At 40.3% G+C, this 22810-nt stretch overlaps 1 protein-coding gene across 1 annotated transcript; it reads right to left on the reverse strand.

Moving 5' to 3' along the window:
* Positions 1-367: 367 nt before the first annotated feature.
* Positions 368-21382, reverse strand: TNFRSF8 (TNF receptor superfamily member 8). The gene is made up of 11 exons (XM_063176857.1): positions 20965-21382; positions 13862-13952; positions 11558-11680; positions 10201-10350; positions 10011-10104; positions 8731-9005; positions 8386-8496; positions 7754-7801; positions 6041-6066; positions 3674-3881; positions 368-2574 (listed from the first exon to the last, which is right to left on the reverse strand). Exons 1-11 carry the CDS (start codon positions 21034-21036, stop codon positions 2330-2332), a joined length of 1443 nt encoding a protein of 480 aa, XP_063032927.1. The 5' UTR covers positions 21037-21382; the 3' UTR covers positions 368-2329.
* Between the last annotated feature and the right edge of the window lie 1428 nt (positions 21383-22810).

Consider the following 22810-nt stretch of genomic DNA (forward strand, 5'->3'; position numbering starts at 1 on the left):
TCAGCCCTGCTCCTGAGAAAAGCTCTAATCCACTAAAAGCTCCGTGAGCTTCAAATGGTTTTCTTGCAAAAATCCACTGCCAGGTGTCCAGTAAATCAGGTTCAAAATACTCTCGCCTTAAAATCAGAGCTGAATTAAAAATTAGTGAGAAACAGATGAAAGAATTATTTTAATATATTATCAGCTCACTGTAGCACCCTGTACTCCTTAAAAGACCACAGTGTAATTCCAGGTTCAATACACATTCTGATATCCTCACCTGATTTCACTGAATCTTTGCTTAGCCAGCCTAAATTCTAAACTTCTGAGGCTGAAATGATCAACAATTTAACATTTACAGATCAAACAGGAAAAGTGTGGCCGTGGCTTAAAATCCATGTAATTTTTAATTCAGAGATTACCAGCATTATTAAACCAGCTAACTATAACACATCCAGCAGGTTGCAATGCATATGGTTTCTTTAGAAAGCTGTTCCAGTAAACTTTTTTACTGGATTAATTAATATACAAGAGTGGAAATACACAATTACAGTCATTGCAGAACAGCCCCAAACAATCACAGCCAGGTAAATGTGGTTATTCAGTTTGTGGATTCACAAACTGGTGTTCTGTAAAATGAAGTATGTAGTGAAGTTAAAGTAGATGTGGAAAAGGTCAACTAAAGTGACCAAGGCAGTGGAGCATCAAACTTACATGAGTAATATGAAAAGGTGGGACTCAAACTGGAGGCTAGTGCAATCAAAGCTGAGATACAATCAATCACAAAAGCAACTTGGTTGAAAAAAAATAATATAAAAAGCAACTCACTGACTTCTGTAAGGCAACAGCTAGTGACATTCACTGAAATAAAGAGGCCAGTTCCAAAGTGCTAAAAGTCCTTTACACAGTGCATGATATCTGTAATCTTTTGCCACGGGTGCTTATGGAGGCAGATTGTACTTGGAAATTCAAAAGAGAGAAGAAAAACTAATGGTGATGTAAGAGAATAATAAATCAAAATCTTTGACATCCTCAACCCAATGGCAGCTGCACCTGCAGAACCATGATGAATGCAAAGAGCAGCTATGGTGTTCCTAACTAATCCAATCCCTTCCTGCAACTGTCAGAGCTGAAATGTTGGGCTCAAGCTCCAGTCTGGCCCAAGAAGGTGTTTTTGTGTTCACTCTGAGGCAGAAGTCACTGCAGCTGCACCCAAACTACACAGCAAGTAATGGGTTTTGTGGTTCCTTTTTTTTGATTATTAAGACACACTTTGTCATGTTGCTCATTTTCCATTGGCCTGTGCAAAAGTGCAGTCAGCACTATTACATTTACAGTTACTGAACAAGCAGCACTGAGGATTTAAAAATAGCAGAACACAGGCCAGTTGGCCACCAAAGAGGTTTGTTTTTAAAGGATATGCAAATCAGTGTCACCCTGATGATTAGGAACAATTCTAAAACAAGCAGATTTTAACAATGTTCTAGGAAATAACTGCTGTGCCTCTTTTTTCAGTAGAAAAATAGTTTCTTTTCTTCATTTTTCTTTTTACAGGCTGCACATTGGGCTTAATCCATAGTTCATTCAATAGCCAGATGCTCAGCCAGTTTGGCTTCCATCAGAAGAGGCTGTTTTGTACACTTACTAATGATTTGTTGTAGTAAAAAAAAAAATTAATTGGACTTCAAAACCTAGAAAGAATGGCCTAAAGTACAGTGGATGTCAATTAGTTTTATTTGCCTTCTATTTTCAGAGCCTGTGTGGCACCTTTTGGTCCTAATTCCTCAAGAAACATGAAATCCACAAACTTGAGAGTTATGTTTATGCTAGGGAAAACTGAGATTATTATCATTTTCAACCAAAAGTTGAAGCCTTGAGTAAATGCCAGATGTTGCAAAATATATTACAAAATTTAATGTATTGGAGTAGAAACAACATGGCTGAGCCTCAAGCTTGACTCAGAATCCTGGCCAGAATTTTCACAGCTAATTGAAGTAACCAGACATAGATTTCAATCCATTCCTTCACACTGAGAAAGCAAGCTATGAAACTTCAGCTGACACGCAGATGTCCTCTAAATTAGGCAGCTTTGATTCAAATTTGTTGTCAGTATGGTACTGGAGATGGGGAAATGGAAGTATTTGATGTCAGCTATGAGGGCCAGCAGTTTGGATGATCCTCTCCTTTGTGAGATGAAATAGGTTCTAACTCCTTGTCTGAATGTGTTTCAGTGTTTTCCAGGAGTTTCCCAACAATCCAAGGCACAGAGTGTGTACCCCCCTTGTCACAAATTCAGCCTTAGTGTCACTCTGGATGATTCTGTGTCTCCCCACACCCTCTCTGGGGGCTGTCACTTCTCAGTGGCAGTGGTGGGGTGGTGAAATTCCTTTCCCTCCTCTTCCACAGGCACCAAGACGTCATTCCCTGGAAAAGACTCTGTTTCCTGCTCTGGGTAGTGCATTTCCAGCTCCTCTTCTGGGTTTTCCTGGGCATCAAGGGTATTTTCACAACCTTTGACAGCACAGTTCTTGCCACTGGGCACCTCTGAGACAGACCCCACGATAACAGTGTCAGCCTTCATGATGTAGAGTTTTTCTGAGGAAGGAAAAGAGTAGTGCTGAGCATGGTGAGCAGTCACTGCTGCCTCAGAAATGGCTGGTTTTCTATGTAAAATTTTTATTAGCACTCTGGACGTTTCACATCAAGTAGATTGTGCTTAAGCCACTGAGCTAGAGTTGGAGCTACACAAGAAAATCCAAGTGGAAAAGGCAGAAGATATTCACAAGGATCTGTCAGAAGAAGCAACTAATTGGGATCTAAAGAATCCAAGGTTTATGCTCCTGCTGTTTCAAGAAACAGCACCATGTAAAAGAAACCTGCACAGAAGTTATGGGTTCTTAGGACCTGCAAAGAAATTAGTTTCTTTCTAAATGAGAGTAAACTACAAAGTTTTCTGAATCTTAGGTCCAGCTTGTTGTTGTACTCCTTCAAAGAAAGGAAAATAAGGTCTTTTCAATGGCTTAATTCAGAAGGATGCTGCACATCAGACAATGTAGGGAGATATTTGGATATGGTAAATCAAATCATCACATCCATCCCAATCCATCACTCACAGTAAAAAACAGGAAGGGTGTTTAGTAAGGAAAGGTCAGGTTTTTGTAATATGAAAAATAACACCTGCAAATAACCTCAGAATTGGGTTTGGAAGCACTGCCAGGGTGTCCCAGGTAAGAATTCACCCCCTGTGAGTGAGCTCCTTGCCTGAATTTATCTCCCACCCTGTGTCATGGTCAAAGACTTCATGGGAACACATGGGAGACACATTTGAATCCATTATTATGAAACCAGGGAAGAAATTTACAGCTAAGTACAATTCTCACTCAGTATGACAGCATCACCTTCCAGCTGACATATTCAAATTCCTTCTGTAAAATCTACATATTGCAGAATGAAAAGGAGGAAGAAGGGAATTTTCTGTCAAATTCATAGTGACTAAGACAAAGATGAAAAAAAAAAAGCATTATATTAATATGAATAGGTATTTTTGGGTCAAAGATCTGGAGATTCAGCACAATCTTTGTTAGGAGATTTGGATACTGAAATTCATTAATAATCTTGGGATGACAGTATGTGCCATGTTTGAAAATGGGAAAAAAGAAGATGACAAAAGGAAATAAAAGAAAGCAAGACTCACCAATTCTGTTATTTGTGTGGTCTCTGACTCGAGGATCCACAGGGCACTCTGGGGCATTGCCACTGCTTGGTGCCACCTCAGCCACACTCCAGGGAGGACTCTGGGCTTTTTCTGGGCTGGACACCAAGTTATTGTTGGTTTCCAAAGGAAGGGTTCTCTCAATCAACTCCTCCTCTTCCAGCCCACTCTCTGTGGTCAGTATGATCTTCTGCCAATAGAAACAGGAGAGCAGGAGTGGGGTGAGTGTAAAAGCACCTTGGGCATGGCAACAGGACCACAGAATGTCCTTCTTGCAGGAGCAAATTAACTCCTACAAAATCAGGGAGCAAAATTCAGCCTCAACCTGAGGAGTCTCTGCAGATAAAAATTTGATTTTAAAGGTGACAGAAAAAGCAAAAGTTCTTTTTTTGTGTTTGTGGTTTTTATACCTGATATTTTATACCTGTTTGTGATTTTTATGGCAATGCCTTTAGCATCTATGTCCTTCTTATCCTCTTTTATTTATTTTATTCACTCCTCCTGTTTGAGACTCAAAAGTAGACCAGAAGCTGGATTTAAATACTATAAGTGTTTAAAATCTTCAGGAGATTCTGTGTTGGCTCATTCAATAACAGCAATGTTCCAAAGCACCCAACAGGTGTGGGAACTTCAAACTCCCTGCCTGACTCAAGACCATATTTCAAAGTAGTGTTTCTAAGCTGAATTCACAGTTTTCTGATGGCATTTTCAGGAACGTACCTCATTTCCACTGAAGAAAATATGTTTTAGCTACCTCTTGGACTCTGCAAAGACCTATCATGTTCCTATGGAAGAATAGAACAAGCCAGAGGCCAAACTGATTTAACTTCAAAAGGTAATGTCAGATAGAAGATACAAGCTCAGAATACCTAACACATGAAGAATTAATTACAAGCAAGAATTAATTATATACAAGAATTAATTACAAGCAGTTCTTTAAAAGAGGAACCAAAATCTGAGAGAGGGTAAATCACAGTTTTCTGGTGGTTCTGATCTTCTTCTGTTTCCACAAGGGTGGGAATGAAAAAAAGAGACTTTGAAATGTGCACTTTATAACCCTTCACATTTTTTCACAATTTTCTGCATCACAGTTTTCTGGTGGTTCTGATCTTCTTCTGTTTCTACAAGGTTGGGAAAGGAAAGAAATATTTTGAAATGTGCACTTTATAAGCCTTGCTCACGTCTGACTCTCTATAGAGGCAAGAATTGAGGCTCCTCACAATTCAGGAATTCACAATTGCACACTGAAATTATGACAGCTGATTGCAACCAGAGTGACTGGGAAAAGTCACAGACTATCTTGTGTGTGTGTGCAGACAGACAGCATTTAAAAGCAAACTCATTTAAAACAGCAACAAAAAAATTAACAGTCTAAAGTGTGATTTAGCAGATCTGGGCATGTAAAGATAAAAGCCTAATAAACTGAGAAGACTCAGAGAATGAAAGTGGCTGGAATTTCACTGACAGAGGGGAAATCAAACCAAGCAGTGATGATTTCAGCTGCTTTCTGTTGCCATATTGCCTGATGTTTGTCCTGTTCACCTGCAAACTGTGCTGGAACACCTTTGTCCTGAAGGAATGGCAAACCAAACCCACTGTGCACCCGCACCACAGCCATGCCAAACCCTGCAGGGGGAAGGAAATGTGGAGGGACAGAGAAGAAAAGCACAAATCCCATCTGTGGGACTGGAGCAGGAAGATAAAATGGGAGTGACACACCAGAGTTCATCCAGAAGGAAGAAAAGGCATCTTCATGCTGTGATTTCAGATCTTGTCCCATGGAATGCACCCCAAATGGCTGAACACCAAACCAGATCCCCTCACAAGCAAGGTTGGCAGCTGTGGAAGAGGTTTTACAGCAGCTTCTGTCAGCCAGAGAGAAGCTTGATAAGAGATCCATGTTCACCCCTGAAAGAATTTCCTACCAAGGTTGTTGACATAGAAACCAAGAAAGAAAGAAGGATAAATAAGAGAAACCTGCAACTGCCTGTTCCAATGACCATTTTGTTTGTCTTTCCTGACCAATGAGTAAAGTGTAAATTGATGAGTTTTGTAAGAATGTATAAAAAGCATGCATGCTAGAACAAAAACAGTTTGAAGCCTTCTGAAAATGGAGAGTTGCTTTGTATTGTGACCATCCCAACTATCACATTATTTAACACCACATTAACCTCAGCTCAAGACATGAAAATATCAAGTCCTAATACATCTCATCCCACCTAAATTATTGCATATTGTAGAGGGAAGTCCAAACTAAAAGGCTGGCACTTTTTAGACAGGACATTTGAAAATAACATGATTTACTTTGGCATGGAAAGTGATCTGTTGTGGAATATTGTTCACACTTACTGCACATTTGTTCACGAGATCTGAACCTGCAATGGAAAGGAAAAACAATATCAGAAGAAACCTCACAAATATATTATTATTATTATTATTATTATTATTATTATTATTATTATTATTATTATTATTATTATTATTACTATTATTACTATTATTACTATTATTACTATTATTATTAAGAATGTTAATATATGCTCTAAAAGATCACCTAGCAATGTACTTCCTGAACCACCCCATGTGCATGATGGTTTTCTTAAAACTCAGGGCACACTGAAATGAAAACTCAGGTTCACTTCACACTCCTTGGTGGTTCCTGCCAAGACTGTGATACCTTGCTGTCCCCAAAGCCTCTTGCATCACTGTCCCCACACCACAACTGGTACCCATCTTATGAAAAAAATGAACTAATGGAACTGTCTAGATAAGAACAACACAAGCTTATTAAAAAGAAAAAAAAATTAATAACTTTCTGCTGGATTAACGAGTTTGGTCAGTTCATAAAAATGTCAGAGGATTATTAAGGGGTGGGATTTTATGCAGTTTCATTAGCAGGGAACTCTGGGCAAAGGAGGGAGGTGAGAAGGAGGGAGTGTACAACTTGCAGCACCATGAAGGTAGATGGGCTCAGCCTTACTAATTTCACCCTGATGTGCAATCACCTTTATTTTCAGAGCATCAACTCTGTAATGCTGCACAGTAACAGCTTCTATTGTGCAAGGCAACTGAGGGAGAAAAAATCCCATTTAGAGAAAATTAAGCTGCACACAAGTTTTTAAATTGCATTCCTGAATGAATGAATATAGAAAGCTCTGCTGTGTGGTGATTAGAATCTGACACGACAGAGAATAGATCTGGCAGTGGCAGAGAGGGGATCAGCTAAATGGGTAAAATGTTTGCACTTTATGGGATATGGACAGGTTTTTTCTGAACAATCTCTCATATTTGACTGACTGAAATCAGGTGTTTTCCAGCACTGGCACATCACCCAGCCCTCAGCAGCAGTGGGGACAAAGTGCCATCTGCTGGCACCTGCTCACACCCAGCTCAGGAGCAACAGCACTGGCCCATGCATGGGACAGCAGCAGGGACATACATGGCACATGAGAAGCTTCCACTTTTTATAAAATTCTATAAAATAAAATCCCACGTTAAGCTATCTATAGTAGATATCTTTGTGCCCAATGGAGAGGAATGATGAGAAGGACTCCATCTTAGAGAAGGCTAATTAATTACTTTATTATACTATATTAGTCTATATTATATTACATCTAAACTGAATCTGCCAAATGGTCAACTGCACAAAGTCTCGTGACTGTTCAGTGACAGTCCTGACACACACACACCTGGATCCAATTGTTCAGTGAATGAAAACACTCACACAGAATCCAGTTATCAATTCCCTTCAGGTAATTGATCAATTCCCTTCAGGTAAACGATCAATTCCCTTCAGGTAAACAATCAATTCCCTTCAGGTAAACAATCAATTCCCTTCAGGTAAACAATCTCCCACCATGCACTCCACTTGTGAACAAGCACAGGCACACTAAATGAGATAAGAACTGTGTTTTCTTTCTCTGAGGTTCAGAGAATGTGAATCCCAGAAATATTCTTGGGAAGAATTGTGCCTTGCTTTTCTCTGTGAAGAGAAATGTTGTGACAACTGTCTATTTATTCTTCAGACACAAGGATGGCCCTGCTGGCCCCTCAGTCACTCACCTGGAGGCTTGAGCACGTATTTGTGTGCGATGACCGAGTGCAGGTGTGCTGGTAAAAGAAACTTTCATTTAGTGCAACTCACCATGGAGCCTGAGGGCCCCAACAGCTTCACCACACCCACAGATCTACAGCCAACCTACAAAGGTGCACACCCTGCTTTCTGTAAAAGAGGGAATGTGGTTCTGCAGACACACCCCACGTGTGACTGCAGGCAAAGCTACGGGGAGTCAGTGTTAGTAAAAATCACCCTTCCTCTCATGCCCAGAACCAAAACTACTCACACAACACTTCAGGCATCTTTTAATACTAATGTCTGAGATAATAATACTAATTTCTACTACTGTTAATACTGTCATTGTCATCTGACAATACTAATTTAATACTAATGTCTGAGAGAAGAAACAGCTAGTTACCTTTTCCCCTCTTGTAGGTCACCCGCCTGCTTTGCTCCCTAAATTCACAGCTGCTTCCATCTTTCGTGTTCTCCAACATCCTGCATGGGCAGCTTGCCCTAAACCCTTACCTGGCCTACAGAGAACATTCTCTTCCCCAATGACCTCCACAAATATCCCCATATTTGAGTTTCCCATCTGCTGTTTGGCAGATGCAGTGTTACAGCTTGAGAAACTCACGCTTTCTCCTGAGGACCAGGATCCTCTTCTTGCAAACCTTCCACTTCCAAAACATCAGCATGGCCCCAAGCAGCACTGCCAGGCAGAAAACCACTGCCCACAGCACCACACCTGCAGCACAGAGAGAGGGAGCACAGGACAGGCTGAGAAAAGGCAGAGGGAAAGCCATGAGTAGATCCATGGGTTTGAACACAGGACCATAGACATCACTTCACAATTCAGAGGGCATTTGCAGGAAGTTCCCACATAAAAATTGTGTTTACCAAAGATGCTTCCAAATAAAAAGTGCTAGAGAGTAAATGTTAAATGAGTAAAGTTAAATGAATTAAAAGAGGTCTGTGTTACCTCCTGTTGTCATCTCCCCCTTGGCTGAGGTGGGAGCCTGAGCTTTCTCCTCAGGAGCTGAGCTGGGATTTTCAGTTGTTGTGACACTTGGAAGGTCACCACTAGCTGAGGTCACCAGGTTCTCCTTTAATATCCTCAGGTCAAAGTTGTTTGTTTCATTGCTGAATCTCATGGACAAAGTGCTTGGGGTGAGGTAAGTGGGCAGCTGCTCCAGGCAAACTTGGTCGTGGGTGGCATTTCCTTTCCTTAGGGTGACTTTGTTCAACTTGGCACAGCTGGGTGTGAAAAACAACAGGAACAAGGCACATGTTTGCCATGTCACAAACATCCCCTTGGTCATTTTTGTACCAACCACAATTATTGCTTTCTGTGTAAAAGTCATTATTCTTCTCATCCCTGTGGCATTAATTCTTGGCCTGTGCAAAGCTGCTGCTCACACAGGTGTGCAATTCCACTGTACTTAGTAACTAAAAACGAGGCAAGCAGGATTCCTTTTTCCTTTCCTTTTTCCTTTCCTTTTTCCTTTCCTTTTTCCTTTTTCCTTTCCTTTCCTTTCCTTTCCTTGAAATTTCCTTTCCTTGAAATTTCCTTTCCTTGAAATTTCCTTTCCTTTCCTTGAAATTTCCTTTCCTTTCCTTTCCTTGAAATTTTCTTTCCTTGAAATTTCCTTTCCTTGAAATTTCCTTGAAATTTCCTTTCCTTGAAATTTCCTTTCCTTTCCTTGAAATTTCCTTTCCTTGAAATTTTCTTTCCTTTCCTTGAAATTTCCTTTCTTTGAAATTTCCTTTCAATTTCCTTTCCTTGAAATTTCCTTTCCTTTCAATTTCCTTTCAATTTCCTTTCAATTTCCTTTCCTTGAAATTTCCTTTCCTTTCCTTGAAATTTCCTTTCCTTTCCTTTCCTTGAAATTTTCTTTCCTTGAAATTTCCTTTCCTTGAAATTTCCTTGAAATTTCCTTTCCTTGAAATTTCCTTTCCTTTCCTTGAAATTTCCTTTCCTTGAAATTTTCTTTCCTTTCCTTGAAATTTCCTTTCTTTGAAATTTCCTTTCAATTTCCTTTCCTTGAAATTTCCTTTCCTTTCAATTTCCTTTCAATTTCCTTTCAATTTCCTTTCCTTGAGATTTCCTCCTTAAGAGAGGCCTTCTAACCTCTGCACATGAGCCCACAGTGATTCCCTTGCTTCAAAGATGAATTCGTTTACTTTGCACTGACATACCCTATTCCATCCTTCATTAATTTCACTCAATTAGCCAGTCCCACTAAGGAAGCACAGACTTACTTGGTGTGGGGTTTGCAGATGTCAGTGCTGGAGCTTTGATCAGAGAAGGTCCCAGGAGGGCACTCTTCACAAGTCACATCATTTGCTGCGGTGCCTGAATAAAAATCACGATTTAGAACCAAATAAAACGCATCAGGCCTGGCCTGTGGCCAGGAGCAGGACAGGTAAGGTGCACAGGTGGGATTCCTACCCCTGATTTTGACCCCAAAGCCGGGTTTGCAGGCAGAGTGCTGCTGGCAGCGGGAGCAGCTGTCCTTCACGGGCACCTGGCAGAACAGGCCGGGCCGGCACTCGCACACGCGGCTGGAGCTGAGGGAGCACGGCTGCTTCTCCACCAGGTCTGGGGGCAGCAAACGCACACAGGGGCAAAACACAGACATCTTGTGGTGTGATCTGATCAGGGTTTACCTCAGAACCTCGGGTCCCTGCCAGGTGTGTCAGTCACTTCTCCTTTCCCCTCCCAGTCCTGGAATTCCAGAGTGATTGGCAGAATTCAAAAGATGCCCTCTACCCCTAGAGAGACATTAAGCTATCCAGGTGTCCTTTGTCCCTCAAGACCTCCTCTCCTGTACCTGATTGATGGCTCCCTGCCCCTCTCCCCAGGGTTCAAAGGAACAGCAACCACAGGCTCAGGGAGTTCTGTGGGAGCTGTTGCTGGATTCTGAGGCCTGTGGGTCAGAATGAAGCTCTGCATCCAAACCCTCCATCAGAACCGACTCCTTTCCTTCACCATCGCCTTAAAGCTTCTCCACCAGAGGTAAACCTGAGGAACAGACCCTGTTAAGAGGGCTCCATCTTCAGCCTCCAGAGCTCCTGCAGGCCTGGACTTGTCTCCATGTGCCAACTGCAGCACCCAGCCAGCCAAAAGTGTCTGTGGGGTGAAACACCGCACACCCAGCCAGCCAAAAGTGTCTGTGGGGTGAAACACCACACACCCAGCCAGGCAAAAGTGTCTGTGGGGTGAAACACCACACATCCAGCCAGCCAAAAGTGTCTGTGGGGTGAAACACCACACACTCAGCTGGCCAAAAGTGTCTGTGGGGTGAAACACCACACATCCAGCCAGCCAAAAGTGTCTGTGGGGTGAAACACCACACATCCAGCCAGCCAAAAGTGTCTCTGGGTCAAACACTACACATCCCACAGCCAAAAGTGTTTGTGGGGTGAAACACCACACATCCCACAGCCAAAAGTGTCTCTGGGGTGAAACACCACACACCCAGCCAGCCAAAAGTGTCTGTGGGGTGAAACACCACACATCCAGCTACCCAAAAGTGTCTGTGGGGTGATCCAGCTACCCAAAAGTGTCTCTGGGTGAAACACCACAGTGCTGCTGTTTGGTCCAGCAGCAAGGGCCAGAAAAGCTCAGGCACGTCCCATCTGCAATACTGGTAATTATTCCAGTAGAGCACCTTGCAAGGTGGTCTATTGGAATAAGCGTAAATTTTGCTGTGAAAATTCTAAATGAATAAAACACACAAATTAACTGCAAATAAAATATACAGAGAGAGAATGTAACTGTGAGGTATGTGTGGAGAAAAGCAAACCTTTTGAGCATGACACACAGGCATCACATTGTGGCTTTTTGGATTCATTTCTCAGATACTGATCAGGTCCACATGTCAGGCAGTCTGCTGGATCCTGAGGACATGCTTTCTTTTTAACATAGCCTGGAGGAAAAAAAAGCAAAATATACAAGATACCTATCAAAAAATGGGCAGAAAATCATCCTGAAACATTCTTGTCTGCTTGTTTACCTGTTAGACACATTCCCACAGTCTTCTCTTAGTTATTTGGTTTCTCTGGGACATTTTTATTTGGTTTCTCTAGGGCATTTTTGCCTTTCCCATTCAAGTGTTAAGGAACAGGTCCAGGACACAATCCCAGCTGGAATGGACTGCTGCAGAATGGGCAGTAACAAGTGATTTGCTGACAGAAAAGACAACCAAAACTCCATGAGGGCCACTGTCCTGCCACTACGAAGTTCCCAGGGAACTGGGCTTCATGTTTCCTTCTTTTCTTCATTTTATTTAAAGGACTTTTAGAAAAGCTCCTCTTTCTTTGCAGTGAGCAGCTGAGTTAGTAGCAGATTTGAACAGGTTATTGCTTGAAGGAGTAGTGGACAATTAAGGTGGAAAGGGATTCTTATAACTTTTATTGTGGAGGAGTCCAGGACTGACATGGGGATGTAGCAATGAAGAATCAGCAAAGGTGAACTCATTACAGCCTGGTGTAAATAACTCATTACAGCCTGGTGTAAATCAGATCTCTGCTTCTCACCCAACCCTACCATGACATCCCTGATGACAGGAGCTTTGATATTGAAGAAGAAAAGAGCTTTTCTTGGGACTGTCAAAGTCACATCCCCACCCATTTTTTTCTTTTATTGGGCCATTTTCTCCATCCCTTGCTCTGATTTACATCTCCAACTTCTGAAGGACTCTAGTGGTGTGCCCAGGATGTCCCAGTGGGAATCCTGATGGACCTGGATGCAAATACAAATAAATACTGGATGCAATCAAAGACTAAAACCCTCTGTATCATCAGAACACAAATGCAGGTCAGAAATTTCCTTTAAGAAAAACGAAAGAAAAAGCCTTCTGCAAGAAGATACAGATGGTGGTGAATAAAATACCCACACACTGAGGGGGTTTTGGCCAGTGGGGCAGTTTCAGACATTTCCAGAGCTCTTGTCTCACCAAGATGTTTCCTGTTGCTGACCTTATGTGCCTCTGAGTCACAGCCAGCCTCTAGCCCAGCAGAATGTGTCCCCTGACAAGGGACTGTTTCCTCCCTCATTTGAGACACTTTACAAACTGCTGTGACTGTGAGAATAATGTCAGATTTTCCATACCTCCATTTTATATTTTTTTATCTCTGAGAAAAAACTAATTTAGCCTAATTTCACTGTGCTAATTCACACCCAGGGGCAAGCGCTGGGAAGGATGAAAGTTTGACAAGAAAGTCTCACAGATATGTCTGCTTGGCAGAAAGATTTTTTAATGTAGAATCTGATGAAGGAACAGAGATGGAAGAAAGTCTGGATATAGAAGAAAAGAACTGCTGAACCAGTCTTACTGGATAATTAATATGTTAGATAGAAGGGGTTTTTATAACTTAGAGCAAAGGATAAACCCACCTCAGACAAGATGTTTTTACCAAGCAGAAAGACAGCAAAGGCAAACAAGCCTGCCAATGTTGCAAGTAGAAAAAAGGTCTCAGAATTTTCCACTGCAAGAAAACTGAAAATCTTCTAGCTTAAGCTGTAACATACTAACTTTTAGTGATTGGAGAATGATAACATAAATATGGTAATTATAGTAGTTATGATGGGCTATAGATAAAAGTTAAGGTATAGATTGGTTCTACTGTGTTAAGATGCTCAGCAAAGAAAAGTGTATAATGCATTGTGACCAAAAGAAAAGTATATAATGCACTGTAACCTAAACCAAAGGGTCTCCAGGCCTGCCTGCAGCTGGAGCTGACAGCTGTAGGCACAGGCTCTGGATAGAATAAACTGCATTTTGGAGAGCCCCTGGAGTCCCACATCTCTCATTCAGGCTCTTACAGGCAAGTTTGAAATGAATTCTTTGACCTGGCTACTTCAGTGTCAAGTGAAGTGATAAAATCCCACAAAAGTTCTATCACTTTATCTGGTTTGCATGCAGACTGCACAGGAGCAGGAGAGTGGAGAATTGATTCACATCTGGAGCCACATTAGAGAGTTATTAATGAGATTGCCCCTTTCTTCAGGGACAAAATACAACTCTGCAGATCCACAGGGTTCCTACTGTCTCCATGAGAAGGGCTCCATATAAATTATATGATTGTAAACTGAATTATAAACATACCTGGGGGACACTGGTAACAGCAGTTTTGTGATGTTTCATCATAGATCCAATTCTCTCGTGTGTCACAGGAATGAGATGGAGTTAATGATGTCTAGAAATTGAAAGAGATAAAAGACACAATTAGAAAACAATTAATTCTCTACTAGAGCAGATCCCAATGCCTGTCTCAAGCAATGGTGGTGGCAGATGGTGAGGAAAAGCCCACAGTTTTTTGAAAATTGAAGTATTCCCAAAGCAACTCAATTATTGTCTGCATTTCCTTTAGAAACATTGCAAAATTGCAATGCTAATTGCAGTTAGCAAAAAAAAATTGTCCTAAAAATAAAATAAAAAAAAAAATTACTGCCCTAAAATTATTTCATGTTAATTGGAGCTAAGGATTTGGTGTAATCCACAGAGGTCACTCCTGTTTGCAGTATCCAAGTTTTCTGTTATTTATGCAGTCACACTGTTTGAATTTAACAACCTAAGTTTCTATTATAAACCAATAAATTATTTTATTTATCATTAAGAGACAAATCCTGCAAGAGGATTTTGCCTTGAAAAGAATGCAAATACTCCCATGATGAAGCCCTTATTCAAATAACTAATCCCACTTCTGTTGTGAGTGGTCTTCAGAAATAACCTTTCATCACTACCTAACCAATATTTATTTAGTTAAAAAAAAAAACAAACCATTAAATAGTTTTGATATTAGCTTACAAAATGAGACCCAACTACAATTTGTAACATAATAAGATTTAGTTTTTGTATGGCTGGGCCGCTACATGCTCTGGGAAATTACAGTGCTACAAGTGTTCTGATGAAAAAATCTGATTTTTGAACTTGGTATCTCCCTTAAGAATCCCCTAAAAATGTTGTTATCTGAAATTCATTTTGAGTAGTTACTAGAAGATATGAATAGTGATTGTTTTTGTGGGGGGGTTTGGGGGTTTTTCTGTTAAGAATTAATAAATCCCCTGGAGATTTTCCCACATGATACTGGTAGAGCAGTTAAATATTTCAGAAACTCCACGTCTCACTTTCTGCCAATGAATTTCCCACTGGTCTTTGAAACAATACTTGCTGTCACTGGGCAGAATCTCATGCCTAACTCATTCCACAGCCCGTTCTCCTATGTAATACATATAAAATATAAAACATTATGTAATTTCCATCAGAAAACAGGAGCTTTCAGTCAAGGAGGAAATCAACAGAAGAACAAGAAACAGAAACACATCGAAACCATTAAATTTCATCCAAGCCCAGTAAGAGAAGTGAGACCTGTGACCAATCCCTGCACTGTGAGCCCTGGGCTGCCCTACAGACACATTTTGTGCTTGAGAGGAGCAGCAGTTTCTGCCTGCTCAGCCTGACTCAAACCACCTCCAGAAGGTGCACCTGGTGTTTTCCTGCTCTGAGGAGGAAGCCCCAGACTGGAGGAAAGGGAAGTGGTGTCTCCTCATCACGTGTGCCATTCACATCCTCTGAAATAATCCCTTCACCCAGGGCTTTTCTCCTGGGAAGCTGAGAAGCCTCAGAGAAAAGGAAAACAATTCTTGTTTCATTTGCTTCTCCTGTGTTGTGCCCATCTGGAATGTGTTTGGAGATTGTTTTCCCACAGGTAAATGCCTGATTAGACTCCAGTGTGAGTTGTTTTAATTCATTAGCAATTTCAGAAATAACCTTTCATCACTACATAACTGATGTTGCTGTGTCAGGACTCTGGAAAAAGTCACGAGTTTTCATTATTATCTTTTTAGCATTTAATAAGTATCCTTTCTGTATTCTTTAGTATAGTTTAGTATTCTTTATATATAATATAAATAGTGTATATTTATATTTATATTTATATTTATATTTATATTTATATTTATATTTATATTTATATTTATATTTATATTTATAGTATATTTATAGTATATATATAGTGTGTATATATATAGTGTATATATATAATTTATATATAAAATATATAAATTATAAAGTATAAAATAATATATATAATATATATTATACATATTCTTTTATAGTTTATAATGTTTATATATTTATATAAAATAATTTATGTTTATTTTATATATTTTACATAAATATATAATTATATTTTATATAAATACATATTATATAAATAATTTCTAATTTTATATATTTATATAAAAATATATAAAACATTTTATATAGAATATAAATTTATAAATCTATAAATATATAATATATATAGTATATATTTATATCTATATATATAAAAAGATATATTTTATATATACATTTTATATATTTATAAAGATATTTTATATATTTATAAACATATTTTATATATTTATATATAAATAATTTATAAATGTATATATTTATATAAAAATCTAAAACATTATTTATATATAGAATATAAATTTTATAAATCTATAAATATAATATATAATATGTATTTATATCTATAAATATAAAGATACATTTTATATATAAAGATTTTATATATTTATATATTAATAATTTATGATTTTATATATAAATATATAAAACATTATTTATAGATATAATAGAGTTTTTATAAATATTATATACAGAATATAGTATAGTATAATAAAATAATAAATGAGCCTTCTAAGAACATGAAGTCAGACATCATTCCCTCCTACAAATACAGCACTCACCTCTGTGTGCAGGGGAGCCATTGCCACACAGACACTCCCAGAAATGACCAGTCAGTCCTGAGTTATTTAGTGAATTACCTGTTTCTATAAAGAAAATTCAAGAAACAACACCATCCTGGCTGTGGCCAAGTCAGCCTGGATTAGTTTCTCTGCAAGAGCTGTGGGAAGTCACCACAAATACTTAATTTTTAATTCCTGGCTCTCCTGGGCAACCAGCTCTGGCTGCAAATGAAGCTGAATTTTAAACAAGAGTGCAAACCCTTGAACTATTGAATTACTAATGCAGCACGTAAGCTTACAGCTTATTTAATTGTCTGGTTTGGGGTTTAAATAAAAGAATAGTGTCTGTGTAAAAATCTGAGAGAACTTTTTTAAATGTGCGAGAGCTTTTAAAAAAAGTTACCGTGCCAAGAATATGAAAATGAGGAATTCAGCATTAAATTCTGCTCCTGGTTCCAACAGTGCACATTCTGATTATGGATTTGACCTGGTGGTAGTGCAGGGATAAATCACTGCACAAAGTAGGCCTACGTATTAAACAGATTGTACATATGAGAGAGTACCCAAGCTGATTTTCCACAGGAGGGCAGCTCTGCTCTACAGCCACCCACAGCTCATCCCTGGCTCCTCCACAAATGCTGGTCCAAAGGGTCCAGCTACAAGCACAGCTTTGTACCCACCTGTACTGCTACTGAGCCAAACCCAAGGTGCTCTGCTCTGAAAGGACACCTCTCAATTACTGTGAAAAATGAGTATTTTATCATTGGCTTTTGCAAATATTAAAATGAATATTATATGTGTTATGTTAGAAAGTTATGCTGTGTTAATTTTCTTATGCAGTGTGTTAAATGTAGTTTTAGGTTATAACAAAATGTTAAAATAGAAACTATGCTATGTAAGATATTTTTTTTTAAGAAAAGACTCACACCGATCTAGCAGCCACAGCACACCTGAATCTTTCAGAGAAAGAGAATTTGTTGCTCCATTATCAGGAGAAATGAACTTCTTCCTGCCTCGATCAGCTCCTGCCCCATCAGGATTCAGAGGAAGAAGCTGACACTGCCCAGACAGAATCCTGTGTTTGAATGGAATTTATGCATCATGGATGAGGTGTATGAATATGCAACAGGCTGTTGCTTTTAAGGGTTAATCCTCTGTTAACGTGGGTCCTTTTTTGGGCTTATTTTGCCCAGAAAGAGGTACCCAGACTGTCCCTAACTCTTTGTTTTTATTGTCTCATATTGTCCTAATCCAAATTGCTCAAATTATTATTACTCTAATTATATTGCTATTTTTATAAACATTTTATTACTATTAAAGTTTTAAAATTCTAAAAACAGGTGATTGGCGTTTTTCACTATTACCCCATCTCTAAATAAAATAAAATAAAAAAAAAAAAAAAAAACAAACAAAAAAAACCAAACTCTTAATCCAGCAGAAATTCATTATAACAAATCCCAGCAGGATGTCTGTGCCTGGCAAATCACCTTCTGAAGATCCCTTCACATCTAATCCAAGAGCAAAATGCCTGTAAGTCAGCATCTGCTCAGCAGAGGTGTTTCATGAGTTTAAAAATTAGCACAGATCCTTTCAGTGATTAAATAACATTCATGTCAGTGTTCAGCATCAGTCATCATGCCCCCATCCTTGTCGTCTTTTCCCTCCAAATCCTAAAGCTGTTTGACTCCTAATGTGACCTGTAACAGCAACACAATGATGCAAAGTTCTGCTCTTAACTCAGCAGGAAGGTTGGTCCCAGCACTTCCTGAGGGATCAATGAAGAAATACCAGATTTATTGCAATAACATTTGCTATTGCCATTAGAACTTAGACTTCTGTTTGTAAATGTGAACTATAAAAAAACCCTTTAACATTAAAACCCTTTTAACACCAGCACCCCCCTCCTCTAAGGGGTCAATGAAGAAGTACCAGTTTTATTGCAATAACATCTGCAATTGTCATTAGAACTTCAACTTCTATTTGTAAATATGTGTTATAAAAAAAACCTTTAACATTCCAAGATCACACACATATTGCAGTAAGGCATGTGGCGGACAGTAGGTCTTTATCCTTCTCTTTCTCTTCAAATAAAGGCTTTGGATTTAGCAGGAGCTGGAACACATCTTGTGAAAGGCAAGATGACAATTCCTGCCCTGCTTGGGCTGCTCTGGGACAGCAGGCACTGGTTTAGAGCTTTCAGTCACTCAGCAAGTCAACAATGTTTTTTTTTCTTTTCTGAATGCATTGCAGATCAAGGACCAATTAAATAAAGCAAACATAAAGATCAAAAGCATTTGGGTTTTTCAGCACTTGCTTGAGAGAATTTGTTTTAGGAAATAGGCTTTTTACAGCCCTTCTGACTTTCCACAGAAATGTTTGCTATTCCAATGTAAATAATGGAGTTGTAAAAGTGGTGCTGAATTCAGTGGCTACTCTGCAATTCAGTCAGGACAAGGTTTGACTCATTTATTTATGGTTTTTTGAACTCATAGAGAAAAAGTGACTGTGAGGCAGAGTAAGAAATGGGGCTTGCTACAAATGAGCTGTAAGTCAGGAAGAAAGCATATTACGGTAAAAAAGAAAAAAATCTCCCAGCAGTGGCTATTCTAGAACTGACTAATACTGCAGCAAAACAGTTAACTGTCTGTCAAGCCTCTATCCAAATTCTGACAGCACAGAAAAAGCTGATAATCTACAGCTTCAAGTAGTCAAGCTTCATTTGCTTGATAGTAAAGATGTTATAACAAGTGAGAGTTCTCTGAATATAAAAAGAAACAAAACCCAGACTGTGGACTGAGGTAAGATGGAACATGGTTTAGAAATATGACCACTGAACAGTGACTTGCTCACATGAGAAAGTATCACTTGTGCTCCATTAGCAGTAAGAGCAAATATTGCTGCAGGAGAGGCAGTGCAGGACAGGGCAAAGCCAAATCCTCATCCCAGAAATGTCTGTGAAAATTTTACACTGAGTCTGAATACTGACAGTGAACATCAGAAAACCAAATTTTCTCTCTGTCCCATTCATTTTGTGAACAAACCACCAAAAGTGATGTCAAAGAGAAAGAATATCATCTCTTTGTTTCCACTGGCTTTTCTCCTAAAGCAGTCTGCATTCAGCACACTGGACAAGCTGATCTGAATGCCTTCCCAAGCATTCCTCTGGGGAGCAGGAATTCCAGACTCCAACCCCACAGAACATTTGTCCCTCTGTACCTCAGGGAGGAGACTGTGGCAGGACAGATAATGTGGGGAAAGTAAACCAAATTTACAATGTGGGAGGGGAATTTACAACAGAAGACACAAAAGCAAACTCCCACTCCTACCAAAAGAACCAGGGGGATCTTTTTCAAATGTCTCTGAAGAGGGCACAAAACTTGGTTATTTTCAAAGATTTAAGTGGAGTCAGTGTCTTGTAAAGAAATCTGGCAGCCCAAGTGTTGTGCTGGATTTTTCAGTTCCCGTGTGCTGACAGGTGTTTTAGGCTAACACATGCTTGTATTTCCACTCTAAGGGAATATGGCTCATTTCTCATCCAACACTCCATGCAAAACTCACCTGCTTGACCTCACCTGGGCAGCCTCTCTGTGCCTGACCTTTCTGCTTTTTAAATGTGAATTTTTCATTGTCAGCCAGGGAAATCACCTGGATTTCTGCCAGGTGCTGAGGGCTCATTGCCGTGTGAGCCACGGGAGGAGGGGACCAGTGGCAGTGGGTGGGTGGAAGCAAACCCACAAAGAGCTGATAGCATCAGAGCAGGGAGCTGCTGTGCATCTACAGCATCAGCTGAGCACAGCTAGTGGGTTGTGTCTATTTGAAGTGATTTTTGATTCAGAAATAGTAGTGGATTCATGAGGAAGTCAGTGTTAGTAAGGTAGGGGAGTGTAAAGGAAAAGATCTATTATTGTTTAGCCTGTACACATTTCAATTCACAAATAGTAGTGGATTCTTGAGGAACTCATGAATGTCAGTAGAGTTGGGGGGGTGTAAAGGAAAAGATCTATTATTGTTTAGCCTCTACACCTTTCAATTTGCCTCTCCTGACTTGCATCAGCAGTGGGCAGCAGCCCTCTGACCCAAGCTCTGCAAGGATGTGCCTGTCACAGAGCACACAGGCAAAAATAAAACCCCCCAGCCCTATGAAAAATAAAACTCCCCAGCCCTTTCCTCACTCCCAAGCTGTTTTGTTCCTTTTTATACTCAGAGAACTCTCACTTGTTGATAATGTGCCTGGAGCTGCAGCAGCTCCAGCAGCGCCAACCCCAGCTCACATCCCACTCTCCTGCCTGCAAAGACCCCAGAGAGGGCAAATTCCCCTGGCTGCTCTGCTTTGTGCCTTTATCACCTTTAACCCATGGTGCTGCACAAGCCCTGCTTCTGTACCCATCCCACACCCACCTCAAGGGCTCTGCAGCCCCAGGTGCCCCAGCCCTCACCATGCAGGCTCCTGGTGTCCCCCTGCCTTACCTGTGGGGATGTCTGGCTGTCCTGGAGCAGCAGCAGCAGCCACAGTCCCAAAGGAAGGCTGCAGGCAGCCATCTGAGGGGGTGTTAGATGTCCCTGGCTGCCAGCACCGCAGGTGACACAGGTGGGTTGTCCCTTCTGGAGGCTGAGACCCTTCCACAGCCCCACCAAGTCATGCTCCTCGCCTGTTCCTTCAGTCCAGAGACATCCCAGCTGCTCAAGGCAAGCAGGCTTTGAGACTCGAGTTGAGTTGAGGAAACAATTTAGAAGGAAGGGGGAGGGGGGCTGCCCCAGAAGAGAAAAAGTAAAAATAGAACAAAACAAAACTGCCTCAGTGCCCAGCCCTGGCGCTGCCGGTTTCTGCCAGTCGGTTGTGAGAGCCCAGGTTGTCACCCGGGGCACAGGGCTGGCTGTGCTCAGGCTCCTGAGTCATCTGTGCTGCCCTGAGAGCTCCTCACCACCCCAAAGCCTTGGCCAGGCACTGGTCCAAGCCCTGCCCCAGCCAGCAGCCACTTCTTCAAGAGCTGCAAGCAAGCCTCAAGGAAGTTCCCAGTCAGAAACTCTAATTCTTTCAGCACAGTCATTCTACTCCTGTTTGGATGAGTGGGTGCAGAGTCACAACCAACCGTGGTGACTCCTCTAAGATTCAGGCTTTGCACATTGCCACTTCAAATAGCAACATACTGCAGACCTTCCCCTTGAGAAATCTTCCCTTTCCCCCTTGAGAAAGCTTCCCTTTCCTCCAATCCCAGGAGAAAATAATAATTCCTGGTGATGGCAATCATCCCTAAGACTGCACTCATCATTTCACTCACTTTCATTTGTTACTTTGGATGGGTTTTGTTCTGATGCATGGAAATGTTTCAGTTGGTTGAGGATGTCATGAAGCCTCCTTATCTGCCCTAGTATAGTCAAAAGTGAAGGTTAGCCACTTCAAAAAGGCAAAGAGCCTTGAAAACCCTCTGAGGTACACAGGAAAATAATGACAATTTGAATTCTCACACCTCTGGGTTGTTTTTTCTTTGCTTCGCTCCCTTATCAACAACAACAAAAGAAATGAGAAAACACTGAAGTCAGAGAAATTATTATTATTTTACTAAAGACTCGCAGCCACCTCACTGCCATCACCACCAAGCACCAAAGATGAGCATTCCACAGGGACCCTGTGTAAATATTTTCAACTCACAACTGCAGCAATTTCAATTACCTCAATTTCTTTCTCCAGAATTCCATCATACAAACCCCAGGAATTTTCATCCTGGTGTGTGTCACACACAATGCATCTCTTTGCTCTGCCAGGGCACTGCTCAGTTTCTCAGCTCTCTTAGCTACAGAAGCTCTTGGGGTAGATATGCCTTATAGGTCTAGAGACAACTAAGAATTTCAATGCCAAATCTTGATTTTCCTAATTAAGTAATGGGCTAGAACACACCTTAATCTTCTGTAGTAATATGCCATTTGGCAATTATGCCAATTTATTAATGCAGTTTCAAATAACATAATAATCAGGACAATTGATAAGATCTGTTTGTATTTTTTCCCTCCCCTCTGTGGTTTTTTTTCCTCTTATCAAGCCCTATCCAAGCTTTTCTAGCTAAAGGACAGCACCAACATCACAGAGAGCCTGGAAAGTTTAAGTTACACTGCGGAAGTCAAAGTATCTGATGCAACAATTACTGATGTGAGCACAAAAATCTGTGTGCAAAAGACTTTCCCAGAACTGGTACAGGGAGAGTTTTCTGGCCAATTTTCCATAGGAAAACCAAAACGAGCATACCAAGGATTTTTTGATATATATGTCTATTCATTCCTTTTTAGTGAATGACATCAATAATTTTTAACCCATTGG

The sequence above is a fragment of the Melospiza melodia genome, chromosome 26 (assembly GCF_035770615.1).
Source record: "Melospiza melodia melodia isolate bMelMel2 chromosome 26, bMelMel2.pri, whole genome shotgun sequence".
Classification (NCBI taxonomy): Eukaryota; Metazoa; Chordata; class Aves; order Passeriformes; family Passerellidae; genus Melospiza; species Melospiza melodia.

Coding starts and splice junctions, on each gene's coding strand:
- TNFRSF8 (XM_063176857.1), bottom strand. CDS start 21,036: ATGGCTGCCTGCAGCCTTCCTTTGGGACTGTGGCTGCTGCTGCTGCTC. Junction 7,802..8,385: donor CCTGGTCCTCAGGAGAAAGC/GTGAGTTTCTCA, acceptor TTCTTTTACCAG/CACACCTGCACTCGGTCATC. Junction 2,575..3,673: donor CCACACAAATAACAGAATTG/GTGAGTCTTGCT, acceptor TTCCTTCCTCAG/AAAAACTCTACATCATGAAG.